Raw genomic sequence first — 14,105 nt, forward strand, 5'->3', positions numbered from 1 at the left:
TGAACACACTTCTGGGACCTGTCTGGCACCCCCAGCCCAGCCATGTGGTGTAGGAGAAGCAGTGTAGGATTAGAAGGGAAACCACTGCACTGGCATTTAAAATATGGTGGAGGCAGGTGTGCCTAAGAAACCAGCCAGCAGACTACAGACTGTCCTTCCACTCACACCAGTCAGTCCTGGAGAGCCTTTGAATTTCAAGTGTTAATTACTGACAATTATACAGAGTGCTGGAGACGGCAATGGCACCCCACTCCGGTGCTCTTGCCTGGAAAATCCCATGGACGGAGGAGCCTGGTGGGCTGCAGTCCATGGGGTTTCGAACAGTTCGACACGACTGAGTGACTTCACTTTCACTTTTCACTTGCATGCATTGGAGAAGGAAATGGCAACCCACTCTAGTGTTTTTGCCTGGAGAATCCCAGGGATGGGGGAGCCTGGTGGGCTGCCGTCTCTGGGGTCGCACAGAGTCGGACACGACTGAAGTGACTTAGCAGCAGCATACAGAGTGCAGCCTGTGGCAAAGGTTGTGAGTGAACGTGGCCCCTAGAGCTTGGGGCTTGGTATCTTTACAAGAGGAGAGGACACAGAGACAGAGGAGGTTGTTAGTGAAGGCTGAATGAGTATCTACTAGTAGAGAAAAGCCAAGAACTGTCAGCAACCACCAGAAGCTGGAAACAGGCCTGAAGATTTTCCCAGTCTCCCGAAGGAATCAACCTGCCAGCACCCTGATTCTGAACTTCGGGCTTGAACTGTGAGAGGATATGTATCTGTCTCCTAAGTTTGTGGTTGACCATTCAACAGCCTCAGGAATCCAAGGACTGAGCTTGACGCCAGGAGGAACACGCCATTGGATAGTATGGGCTCCAAGAGTGAAATTTAGATGCCTCCCTTGGGACAGTATGTTTAACACTGGGATCAGTGAAGAGGGGGTGAAGGGGCCCAATGGAGGCCACTCTCCCTGGCCAGTCACCTGGCCAATCCCCTTCCAGGCGACCTGCTCCCCTTTGCCTTTCTTTTCACCACACCCTCCTCCCTTCCCGCTGAAATGTGCAAATCTCACATAAAATCAAACAGCTGATTCCTCCTCCCTTCTCAACCTCTCCCAATTCTTAGTGCTATTCTCAGCTAAACTATCAAGAAGAGAGTAATCATTAACGCTGCCCAGAGGGGTTTGCATATGTAAGTAGGTACTTTTTAACCCAAATTAATTCAAGTGAGTGTACTCAGTCCCTTCAGTGATGTCTGACTCTGCGACCATAAGGGCTGTAACCTGCCAGGCTCCTCTGTCCATGAGATTGTCCAGGCAAGAATATTGGAGTGGGTTGCTATTTCCTCCTCCAGGGGATCTTTCCTACCCAGGGATCAAACCCGAGTCTCTCATGTTCCCTGCATTGGCAAGTGGGTACTTTACCACTAGTGCCACCTCAAGGGCGAGTAGTTTTTGTGTGTCTGTTTTTGAATGTTTCTGCTTCTAGGACATTGCTCAGCAGAGGGCAGTAATACTAGGACCTCCCTTCTAGATAAATTGGCCTAAAGAAGGGGCTTCCTTTCTGTCTCTCTGGCTTCTCATTGAATCCTCAAACACTATTACAGGTAGATTTGCCTTGGGAAGCTTACTGAAAACACAGAATCCGAAGCCCCACACACCATCTCACTCAGTGTAAAAGCCAGAGTCCTGGTAACTGCCCCCAAGGCCACACGCATCCAGCCTTTTGGTAGTGCCTTGACCTCCCTCATCATTCACCCTGTACTCCAGCTAAACTGCCCTATCCTCCTGCTCCCTGAATGGATCCTGCATGTTCCAACCTCAGGTGAGGGCCTTTGCATTTGCCATTTTCTCTCCTGGGACACTTGTTCCCGGGGCTCCCTCTCTCCCCGTCTCAGATCTTTGTTCAGTGTACCATCTCCGGGAGGTCCTCTAAAGTTCTGCAGCAATTCCAATGAGTGGAGGTCTCCACCACCAACCCAATTTTTCAGACACCAGCCGGGTGGCCTATAATTCAACTGAATTCTGACCCTACTGTTACCAAGCCAGGGGTCTACAACAAAGAAGGAGTTTATTCACAGAGCAGCCAAGTGAGGAGATGGCAGAACATGTCTCAGATCCGCCTCTCCAAAGGCAAGGGGCTTGGGATATTTATGGGATAAAGAAGCAGGGTGGCCTTAGGCACTGGGATGGGTGGCCCGCCAGAGATGAGAAAAAGATGAGGTAACTGGTGTTCTGCACAGGATATCCAAGTTACATGCTTCTTCATGAGATGCCTGCTCAAAGGTGGAGGCATTAGCAGGATCTGAGGGTGAAGTTTCCAGCCCTCTGATGTCAAAAAGTCATTCACCCAACACTTGTGCAGGCCCAGTTTCAGGGCTGGTGGTCTCAACCAATCTTAAGGAAATTGAGCAGAACCCTACAGGGCTATCCCAGTTGCAGTCCCCTCCAGGTTCCTCAACCTCCTGCCTTAAAAAAAAAAAAAAAATCCACCTTAGTTTCCCTGCCCTCTCAAGTTTCAGAAGAGAGACTCAAGCAATTGATTATTTAAGAAGGGACAAAAGCAGAGAAATTCCCTGGTGATCTGGCGGTTAGGACTCACTTTCACTGCCATGTGCCCAGGTTCAATGCCTGGTCAGGGAAGTAAAATCCCACAAGCTGTATGGCGCGGCCTTCCCACCTAAGGAGAAGGGGAGGGCAAAAGCAGGAACTAACAAAAGTTCAATCAGAAGAAAGTAACACACACACAAAAATAAGAAAGTCACACATCCTGCAGACTTCACCCTATATTGTCTATAATCACCACCACCCCCCCTCAAAAAAAAAAAAAAACGTTGGAGGGTTTGGGGTTTTTGAATACAAGCTACCCATTCTCTTTGCTTGGCCCTGAAATAAACCTTTCGCTGCTCCAAACTTCGAGGTTTCAGTTTTTTTAGCCTCACTGTGCACTAAACACATAAACTTTTTTTTAGCAATCTGTTTCCTTATCTGCTGTAAGATAAGCTCAAGAATCTCTGTTAGTCACCAGTTTCTGTTAACCAGGTGGGGCTGGATTTCCCTTTCTACAGGGAGATAGCATCAGATTCCACAGGTTAAGGGGTTGGTCCTCCAAGGCTGCCTTTCTTTGCCCTCCCTGCCCCACACCCCCATAAGCAGGTACACTTCAGGGGGCAACCCTGAGCCCAGGCTGTGCTAACCTGTACTTCTGGCCAACTGGCTAGAGAAGATGGGAGTTTTCAACAGAACCCTCCTTGTGTTCAATGAATTTGCTAGAGAGGCTCACAGAACTCAGAAAACATTTTACTTGCTGTTGGACCAAGATATAACTGAGTATGTCACTTGGAAACAGCCAGATGGAAGAGGGGAATAGGGCAAAATATGGGGAAAAGGCATGGAGCGTCCAAACTCTCCACCAGACCACCTCCTCAAATCTTTTTAGGTGTTCATCAACCTGCAAGTTCTCCAAACCTCTTCCTTTTGGGTTTTCAGTGGAGGATTCATTACACAGGTATGAGTAATTAAGTCACCAGTCATATGTAACTTTGTTCGTAGTGATGCTTTCTAAGGCTCACTTGACTTCACATTCCAGGATGTCTGGCTCTAGGTGAGTGATCACACCATCGTGATTATCTTGGTCGTGAAGATCTTTTTTGTACAGTTCTTCTGTGTATTCTTGCCACCTCTTCTTAATATCTTCTGCTTCTGTTAGGTCCATACCATTTCTGTCCTTTATCGAGCCCATCTTTGCATGAAATGTTCCCTTGGTATCTTTAATTTTCTTGAAGAGATCTCTAGTCTGTTCCATTCTGTTGTTTTCCTGTATTTCTTTGCATTGATTGCTGAGGAAGGCTTTCTTATCTCTTCTTGCTATTCTTTGGAACTCTGCATTCAGATGCTTATATCTTTCCTTTTCTCCTTTGCTTTTTGCTTCTCTTCTTTTCACAGCTATTTGTAAGGCCTCCTCAGACAGCCATTTTGCTTTTTGGCATTTCTTTTCCATGGGGATGGTCTTGATCCCTGTCTCCTGTACAATGTCAGGAACCTTCATCTATAGTTCATCAGGCACTCTATTTCTCAGATCTAGTCCCTTAAATCTATTTCTCACTTCCACTGTATAATCATAAGGGATTTGATTTAGGTCATACCTGAATGGTCTAGTGGTTTTCCCTACTTTCTTTGCCAAAGCCTTTTCTATGCCAAAGCCATTGACATAGACATAGACATTGACATTTATTGTGTGGATCACCATAAACTGGAAAATTCTGAAAGATGGGAGTACCAGACCACCTGACCTGCCTCTTGAGAAACCTATATGCAGGTCAGGAAACAACAGTTAGAACTGGACATGGAACAACAAACTGGTTCCAAATAGGAAAAGGAGTATGTCAAGGCTGTATATTGTCACCCTGCTTATTAACTTTTATGCAGAGTACATCATGAGAAACGCTGGACTGGAAGAAGCACAAGCTGGAATCGAGACTGCCAGGAGAAATATCAATAACCTCAGATATGCAGATGACACCACCCTTATGGCAGAAAGTGAAGAGGAACTAAAAGCCTCTAGATGAAAGTGAAAGAGGAGAGTGAAAAAGTTGGCTTAAAGCTCAACATTCAGAAAACGAAGATCATGGCATCTGGTCCCATCACTTCATGGGAAATAGATGGGGAAACAGTGGAAACGGTGGCTGACTTTATTTTTTGGGGCTCCAAAATCACTGCAGATTGTGACTGCAGCCATGAAATTAAAAGACGCTTACTCCTTGGAAGGAAAGTTATGACCAACCTAGATAGCATATTAAAAAGCAGAGATATTACTTTGCCAACAAAGGTCCGTCTAGTCAAAGCTATGGTTTTTCCAGTGGTCATGTATGGATGTGAGAGTTGGACTGTGAAGAAAGCTGAGCGCCGAAGAATTGATGCTTTTGAACTGTGGTGTTGGAGAAGACTCTTGAGAGTCCCTTGGACTGCAAGGAGATCCAACCAGTCCATTCTAAAGGAGATAGTCCTGGGTGTTCTTTGGAAGGAATGATGCTGGGGCTGAAACTCCAATATTTTGGCCACCTCATGAGAAGAGTTGACTCACTGGAAAAGACTGATGCTGGGAGGGATTGGGGGCAGGAGGAAAAGGGGACGACAGAGAATGAGATGGCTGGATGGCGTCACCGACTCGATGGACGGGAGTCTGAGTGAACTCCGGGAGTTGGTGATGGACAGGGAGGCCTGGCGTGCTGCGATTCATGGGGTCGCAAAGAGGCGGACACGACTGAGCGACTGAACTGAACTGAACTAACTCCCCCATGGTGACAGGGACCCGAGATGAAAACTCAGCGTCCGTCCTTAGATTCAGAGTGTATGCCCCGGGTAGCGGTCACGGCCTGGGTAACCCAGCTTGAGTAAAGGAGACTTTCAGGTCTCAGGAGAGACTTCCAGGGTACAGCTCTTGGAGTGACTTCCACCTTCCCGCCCACTCGGCCACGCGCAGGACCAGCCTCCGGAGCAGCGGAGGAGCGCATGCGCAGATCGAAGGTGCAGCGCGGCTTCAGGGGTCAGGTTCCCCGTCCGAGCACTCAGCAGCAGGCAGCCACAGAGCGCAACCAAGCAGCGAACAGTAGCATGTTGAGGGGTCGCGGCAGCGGAAGCCGCTCGCCACCAGCTCCAATCGGGAGGCTTAGAGAGCGATCGGCGACGGCAAAGTGCCGCCGTCCGGCAAATCTGCACCGCACTCCCAGTATGGCGGAGGTACCGCGATACTTCCCAGTACTTCCAGGGAATTCCTCACGCAGCCAGGGCAAGCCGGAAACAGATGGGCATCAAGTACCCCAGCCGGCCGGAGGCGGAAGCCGCTACGCAGGGCGCCGCCATGATTCTTTGGGTCTGCTGGGAAGGGGATTTCCTACCGAAAGTAGGAGTCAAGGAGGCTGGGCGGGCGCCGCCATGACAACTTGATATCGGAAAAGGCGGGACTATTCTTCCTCATTGATCCTCCTCCAGCATCGGCCTCAGGATGTGAGTAGCTGGATCGCCTACCCCGTACCTACCCCCGTACTCCTCGTCTTCCCCAGTGTTCTGGACTTAGGCCAGGACCCCGAGAAGGATTGACTTCTCTGTTCCCTGAAGATTCGAGCCTCAGGATTCATCTCTGTCCTTCACAGGCCCCAGTTCTCTGCGTGTTCACAGAGCCCTCTCTGAGCGTTTAAATTCCACTCCTCTTTTGGGTCCAGTCTCTTAACACCCCAAACTTTGCCCCTGAAACCCCAGGTCTGGTCACTCACCCTGTATCCCTACCACTCCGGACTTGTCCCAGGAGCTCTAGGACTTTTAATAAGCCTGTCCTTAGAGCTCCATATTCCTCCCCCTGGATCATCTGACTGTACCTGTTGAACTTTTCAGATCTGTCCAGTTCTTCAGACTTCACCTATAAGGCCCACACCTCTGATCTCTCTCTGGATTTCCAGACTGTGTTCCTGAGGGTGGGAAAAGCTCAATTGTAGAACCCTCCAGATTTACCCCAGAGCCCTGGCCTTCACCCAGGGCCTCCAGGTCATGCTCCTAGGAGCCTGAGACCTCCCCCAGAACCTCCAAATACGCACCAGGGCTTCAGGTCTCACTTTCAGTACCCGTGTCTTCAGGCCTCATCTCTAAAACCTTCTGGTCAAGAGACCCTTCCCCAGAACCCAAGAGGTCACCCATTTGGACCTCTAAACCTCACTTTTAGGGCCTTCAGACTCATTTAGGGCTCCCAGGTTCTCTCAGAGAATTCTAGGTGTTAGTCCTAAGGCCCTAAGACTTCTCTGCATGCTGGGACTCCCAAGACCCTTCTTCCAGGAACCTTAAAACCTGCCTTAGATAATCAGACTTTTTTTTCCAGGGCCTTCACTATCTCCCCAGAAGCTTCCAGCCTGCTCCACAATCCCCAAGGCTCATGCTTAATTCTCTACTCCCTGGCCCTTTTCCAGGATTCTTCAAACTTTCAGACTTACCCAAGACCCCAGTCCCACTCCTGACTCTGATCAGAACTACCTCCCTTTTTAAAAAAGCGTTTCTTGTTTATTGTTTATTAACGTAGGAAAGGTCACAAACAAGCAGAACCATCTTTTTGATGTGACAGTAAGAACATCTAGTGTTGTTTCTTTTCTGAAAGTCTTTAAGAACAGAATTTTAAATTTTAGTTTAGGTTTAGAAATGATCTTGGTTTTTCTTTCCTAATGGTAATAGCTAAAAGCAGTGTACAAATATGAATACTTGAACAGTAAAAGTATAGGCAGTTTTTTCAGTTGTTCTGTTGTGTCTTAATCTTTTCATTGGATGCATTGGTATAAGCAGATGCTTTTAAAAAACAAGAGCCATTAATAGCTTGTCTTCTAAAGTATCTAAAATGGGATGGTACACACATACACTTTCCTTCATTCAACAAATGATTTTTGAACACTCACTATATACTGAACACTGCTATATGCACTGGGGGTACAGCCGTGAACAAAATGGGCCAAGTGCCTGCCCCTGAGTGCTCCCTTTCTTGCCTTCTGCCTGGACTGTTCCTAGTGTATCATGTCCCACAGGCAGGCAGCCCTGGAGATCACTGCTCGCTACTGCAGCCGGGAGCTGGAGCAGTATGGCCAGTGTGTGGCAGCCAAACCGGAGTCATGGCAGCGAGACTGTCACCACCTTAAGATGAGCATTGCCCAGTGCACATCCGCCCAGTGAGTGTGGGCAAGTACGGGACAGTGGGGGTGGGCAGCGGAGTGGAAGTCTCCCTGGCTTGAAATACCCTGCGTCCCGCAGCCCAATCATCCGTCAGATCCGCCAGGCCTGTTCGGAGCCTTTCAAGGCCTTTGAGGAATGTCTTCGACAGAATGAGGCCGCCATGGGCAACTGTGCGGAGCATGTGCGCCGATTCCTGCAGTGTGCAGAGCAGGTGCAACCGACACATAGACCCTCCACCTTGGAGGTAAGATGGGGCTCAGCAGTTCATCCCACCCTGTCATCCTTCTGGTTGCTCAAAGACCAGGGAGTCACCCTCAGCCCCACACAGAGCTTCACCATGTATCCTGACCCCAGGACATCGGGACACAATCCTCTCTCACCCCTTCCATAGCCCCTGCTTTAGTCCAGCCACCTCCACCACCAGGAGACCTGCCTCAGCCTTCTCCCTGGTCTCCCTGAATCCCCTCTTACCTTTCTAAAGATTTTTTTTTTTTTTTTTTTTGAGGTTTTGGCTGTGGTGGTTGCTTCTCTTGTTGCCTTGTTGCAGAGCACAGGCTCTAGATGTTCGGACTTCAGTAGTTGCAGCGCATGGGCTCAGTAGTTGTGGCTCCCAGGCTCTAGAGCACAGGCCCAGTAGTTGTGGCCCACAGGCTTTGTTGCATCTTCCTGGATCAGGGATCAAACTGGTGTTCCTCGCATTGCAAGGCAGTTTCTCAACCACTGAACCATCAGGGAAGCCCCCCTCTTACTTTGTCTCCATGCAGTGGCCAGAGATAACACTTAGGAACTGAAAACTGATCACATTACATCTTTGTCTAAAGTTCTTCAGCAGCTTCTGATCCACATTGAGAACAGAATCCCAGCTTTCTGCTGGTTCTCTGTGTTCTTTTCCAGGCTGACCCGATCTGCCTCCTCCCTTACCCACGTCCCCTCTCTCCTCCTCACTGCCTCTCAGCTCTGCAGGGATGGGGCAAAAAAAAAAATCATAACTGGTTTTAATGTAAAAAGTACATAAGCAGATGCACAATATATCTATGGTATTAAAATGTCATGGATGGGTGCAGTTTTTGTTTTTTTTGGAATGTTCGAAAAGACTCCTTAGGGCGGGGAGGCAGTAATTTTAAAAAAAGAAAAGTTGAGAAATGCTGGTTTAGATATTTACTGTCTCCTCCACTGTACTGTGAGCTCTGAAGGTGAAAGTCAGATCTTTCACCAGTTCCCTCTCAATCCCCCTTCATTTGCCCCCCTCTCTCAGTTCTTGGGGCGCCATCTTCTCTTCTCCAGCCCAGAAGAGAAGCTCTTGGGCCTCCATGCTCTGTCTTAGCTCTTTCAATCCATTCTCTGTGATGGTCCCAGGGTGATTCCAGAGGAAATCTGATAATGTACTGCTTTATTTAGAAACCTTTTCATGGGGAAGTGGGAAGGAGGCTCAAGAAGAAGGGCATATAGGTATATATATAGCTGATTCACTTTGTTGTATAACAGAAACTAACACAACATTGTAAAGCAATTACACTTCAGTAATAAAATGAAAAAAAGAAACCTTTTCATGGTGCTTATGTTGACCAGGTCTAGTCTACCCCTCTTCCCCGACTCTGGGACAGCCTCCAGGGCCCTGCAGGATGTGGCCTCTGACCTTCCCACTCCCCATATCCTCCTCAAGCCCTGCGTTCCCACCCCAGAGAACGTGCAGTTATTCAAATGCCCATTAAACTTGCCTGCTGCTAAGCTTCTGTCTCACTATTTCTGCCTGGACTGCCCTTTCCTACTCCATCTGACTCATTCCATTTCCAACTTAGATCTCCCCTCCCTCAGGAAACCTCCCCTTGTGGCCTATCTCCCTGCTCCCAGGATCCCTGAGCTCCTTCCACTATGGCTTATATTTTTCCCCTTGTAACTGCTTTCTTCCTATTGCCAGTTTCAGAGGAGTTCTTGGCTAAAGACTAGGGAGCTGCCCTTATACCAGATCCTGTAGTCAGTGGGTTTTTTTCCATAAGGCAGAGATGAGTTCAAATCCCAATTGAGTCATTTGTGAGACAGACTTAATTCTTTCCAAAAAATATTCATTAAGGACTGCATACTATTTATACTGCTGCTGCTGCTACTGCTTCTAAGTCGCTTCAGTCGTGTCCAACTCTGTGCAACCCCATAGACGGCAGCCCACCAGGCTTCCCCATCCCCGGGATTCTCCAGGCAAGAACACAGGAGTGGGTTGCCATTTCCTTCTCCAATGCATGAAAGTGAAAAGTGAAAATGAAGTCCCTCAGTTATGTCTGACTCTTAGCGACTCCATGGACTACAGCCTACCAGGCTCCTCCACCCATGGGATTTAACAGGCAAGAGTACTGTTAATCATATGTTGGTGACGTTTCTTTCAAGTTATTGGGAAAGACCTCATCTTCCCATCTCAGGGCCAGTTCCTCCCTCCCTCCCTCCCTCCCTGAGTGGGCAACCAAGCCTCACCCTTGTCTTCCTGTGGTCACCCCTGCCCTGGTCCTCAAGTCTACTCTCCCCTTGAAGCCAAACAAGCTTTTTATTTATTTGTTTTTTAAATTATTATTAAAGTATAATTGATTTACAGTGTTATGTTAGTTTCTGCTGTGCAGCAAAGTAAATCTGTTATACATTAATATATATCCACTCTTTTTTAGATTCTTTTCTCATATAGGTCATCATAGAGTATTGAACAGAGTTCTTTGTGCTATGCAGTAGGTTATCTGTTCAATACATACATATATATATATATATATATATATATATAGGCTTCCCTAGTGGCTCAGACAGTAAAGAATCTGCCTGCAATGCAGGAGACACAGGCAGAGGTTCAATCCCTGGTTGAAAAGATCCCCTGGAGGAGGGAATGGCAACCCACTCCAATAGCCTTAGCTGGAGAATTCCATGGACAGAGGAGCCAGTCTATGGACTATCACTGATTTTTTCGTGTATGTGTATATATGTGTGTGTGTATATACACACACACACACACACACACACACAAAATCTGTTTTATTTCAATTTATCCCCCACTTCCCCTTTTCTCTTCGTAACTGTAAGTTTGTTTTCTACATCTGTGAGTCTATTTCTGTTCTGTAAATAAGTTCATTTGTACCATTTTTTAGATTCCACACATAAGCGATATCCAGAGGAGCTTTTAAAAACAGAAATTGGGTCACATCTGCTCCTTTAAAGCCAGGTGGTTCTCCAGTGCACTCAAAGTAATTAACCCCACACCCAGCTCCTCCTCAGTGTCCTCTCTTTCCCTGTTTTAACATCCCAGTTGTAGCTTTTCCTCTTTGAGGGGGGCATTGAGATTCAGGCCTCCTGTATCCTCTGGTCTCCAAAATAGCAAACGCACAGGCTCATTTAGTATAACATAGTATAAAGACATCTATTAGCTTAGCTGACCGCATAAAGTACTACTTGTACCACCATACACACACACCACACAACTCTCCTCTTCACCCTGATGTAGTTATTTTGTCTTTCCTTTCCTTTTTCTGTTTTTCTTGTCTGAGAGGCATGTGGAATCTTAGTTCCCTGACTCGGGATCTAACCCGTACCCCCTGCAGTGGAAGCTGGGAGTGCAGACTCTTAACCACTGGACCACCAGGGAAGTCCGTAGTTTTCTTCATGGGATTTATCAGCTAACGAATTTTTGTTCACTTGTTATCTGTCCCTCCCTGGAGTCAGAGATGTGTGTCTGTGTCCACTGCTGGGTCCCTGGAACCTGTCACAATCCTGTATGTACACAGCAGGTCCTCTGTAAACCCAACAGAACGCTGCATTTCTGACCCCAGTAGTGACAATTCCCTGCTCCCGAGGTGTTCACATGAAGACAGCTGAGGTCATCACCTGATGCCCTTTCCCTCCAGTCTGAGCTCTGCCAGGGCAGCCTCTGCTGTGTCTACACAGTCTCCCCAGCATGGTCCCAGGGCCAGCCAGGCACACAAGAGGTGCTGGTAGACTCTGATGTGTTTTTTTCCTCAGGCACACCCACTTCCTGCCTCCTGAGGACCCTTCGGATTGTAGGAAAACTGGACATGAGTGATTGGCCACAGGATGTCCCCTCCCCTGAAGAATGGCCAGGTGGAGTGCTGAGGGCCCTGGATGTGGGCCTGGCTTCCCTGGACATCAAGATTCACAATAAAGACTGTATAAAGACTGTATACCAGGCTTGAGTCCTGCCTTCAGCACCTGAGGGGGTCCCATTTCCCCACCTTAACCGAGTGTACCAAAGGGGTCTTGGGGCACCAGCCAAGCCATGCCAACTGTTCACCAGGGTTAAGACGACCCCTCTTCTGTCCTTAGCTCTGCCAACATCCGTTTCCTGGTTCCTGCTGCATGGATGTGGAGAAGAGCTCTCTCTCCCTTTAGCTCTAGCATTTACCAAGTCTTCACTGAGTGTTTCCTTGAGGCTTTGAGGGCAATAAATAACAGACCTCCTTGCCGCCTGAATTCAGAACCAGCTGGGTGATAGACACGGGGCATGAGGCAGTGTAGGTGAAAATACTTGCTTTTGTATTGAAAACATCTGCATTGAAGGATGTGGCTTAGGGTTTGCCGCCCTGGACTTCTCTTCTGTCATGGTTTCCATCCTTCCAGGGTCTAACCCTGGCTTCTTTGGTAGCTCAGTGGTAAACTGAGCAGAGGGCAGCAGGGAATGAAGTGAGCAGCCTTCAGCACACAGGATGAGTATGCTCAGGGGATGGGTAGGTGCCAGCTGTGGCTACTGCAGCTTCTTCGTCTTTGTTTTCAGGATCACAGCCTCTACTGGCACAGTTGGTTGATCCATCTTCCTGCAGAGGCAAGTCCTAAAGGGCAGAGGGTGGATGGGCAGGTGTGCAGGAGAGAGCGAGTCCAGAGCCTGCACCCAGCTTCACTATTCAGATAAGTTGTTCCTCTTTTGAGGGGACTCATGTCGCAGTGCTGACCAGATCCTAAAGCTTGCACTCTGGCTTGGAAAAATGAGCCGGGAGTCTCTCCAGGGGATTTGATTCCTGAAACAAAGGGCGTTGTTAGTTGGCTTAGGAGCCAGGGTGGAAGTCCTATGCAGCCAAGGTTGACGCCATGAAACCCAGACAAGAAAACCCAGGTAGTGGAGAGTGAATTGTTCTCCCTTCCTGTGGTTCCTGAAAGGGTGGTGTGGGTCTCGGTGGCTCTCTGTGCCCAGCTTCAGTTTCCCTGGGCTGTGGGTTGAGCCCTCAGATTTCTGTGTATGTTTTCAGCCTAGCCCTCTCTACTTGAGTAAGCTGCTGTGGGGTTCTCTCCAAGTGACTAAAAGAAGTGGTAAGAACGAACAACGTGGAGGTGGAGACTGTTTTAGAATATCTCTAAGGGGCCTCTCTTTTAACAGGCTGGACCAGCTTCCTAATAGGTGGGTCTCAGGGTTCCTGGAGAAGGAGATGGCAACCCACTCCAGTATTCTTCCCTGGAAAATCCCATGGATGGAGGAGTCTGGTGGGCTGCAATCCATTGGGTTGGAAAGAGTTGAAAACGACTAGGCAACTAACACTGTACTTTTATTCAGGGGTCCAAGAGAGCAAAAAAAAAAGTTCCCGCCTTTACCACATTCTATTAGTCAAATAAGTCATGAGGCCAACCCAGGTTAAAGGCGCAGGGAGAAGGAAGACTGCCTCTTGATGGCATTTGCCTGCAATTAATTTTTGCCTATATTTGCCCACAGAAACTTCACAGTTTCTATTCCTGTGTCTGTTTGGGTAAAATATATTTTCTAGGAATTTTTCACATGATCTGAATTTTTAAATTGTTATTAATTTGTTTTTAATATCCTCATTATCTTTTTTTTTTTTCTTTTTTCTTTTTGTTTTTTTGTTTTTTATGGGCCCGACGCTCCAGCGCCATCCATTTTCAGGGCTAGTTGATTCGGCAGGTGAGTTGTTACACACTCCTTAGCGGATTCTGACTTCCATGGCCACCGTCCTGCTAATATCCTCATTATCTTTTTAAGGTCTAATCAAATCTGTAACAAAAGGCCCCTTTTTCATTTCCATTTTTTTTTTTCTTGGCTACACTGCCTGGCTGTTGGATCTTAGTTCCCACCTAGGCTCTGGGTAAGATTTTTTTTTTTTTTGATGTGGACCATTTTTAAAGTAATTGTTACAATATTGCTTCTGTTTAGCCAAGATGCAGCTGGAACCCACTAAGTGTGGGTTGAACCCATATCCCCTGCACTGGAAGGCAAAGTCTTAACCCCTGCACTACCAGGGACGTCCCCTTTCTCATTTCTGATGTTGGTTATTTGTGCCCTCTTCCTTTTTTTCTTTGTCAGTCCTGACAGGAATGTATCTATTATTAATCTTTTCACAGAATCTACTCTTGGCTTTGTTGGTGCCCACTTTCTATATTTGTTTTTAATTTAAATCTCTTCTTTATTGTTAAATCCTTCTTTTCTTGG

The 14,105-nt window shown here is 47.6% G+C and overlaps 1 protein-coding gene across 4 annotated transcripts in view; it reads left to right on the forward strand.

The window, feature by feature from the left end:
• Nucleotides 1–5,846: 5,846 nt before the first annotated feature.
• The window catches only part of CHCHD5 (coiled-coil-helix-coiled-coil-helix domain containing 5), a 67,241-nt gene continuing 58,982 nt past the window's right edge, over nt 5,847–14,105 (forward strand). For 3 of the 4 annotated variants that reach the window (XR_009496282.1, XM_059891204.1, XM_015473484.3), the window contains exons 1-3: nt 5,959–5,992; nt 7,546–7,686; nt 7,769–7,934. Coding sequence is in view for 3 of the 4 variants with exons in the window: in XM_059891204.1 (XP_059747187.1) it covers nt 5,991–5,992; nt 7,546–7,686; nt 7,769–7,934 (309 nt within the window). In the remaining variant the exon portion in view is untranslated. Of the gene's footprint in view, nt 5,993–7,545; nt 7,687–7,768; nt 7,935–11,677; nt 11,857–14,105 lie in introns of those variants that run through there. The other variant, NM_001037601.2, reaches the window with a different exon arrangement.

This window comes from Bos taurus, chromosome 11, assembly GCF_002263795.3.
Source record: "Bos taurus isolate L1 Dominette 01449 registration number 42190680 breed Hereford chromosome 11, ARS-UCD2.0, whole genome shotgun sequence".
In the NCBI taxonomy this organism is placed as follows: domain Eukaryota; kingdom Metazoa; phylum Chordata; class Mammalia; order Artiodactyla; family Bovidae; genus Bos; species Bos taurus.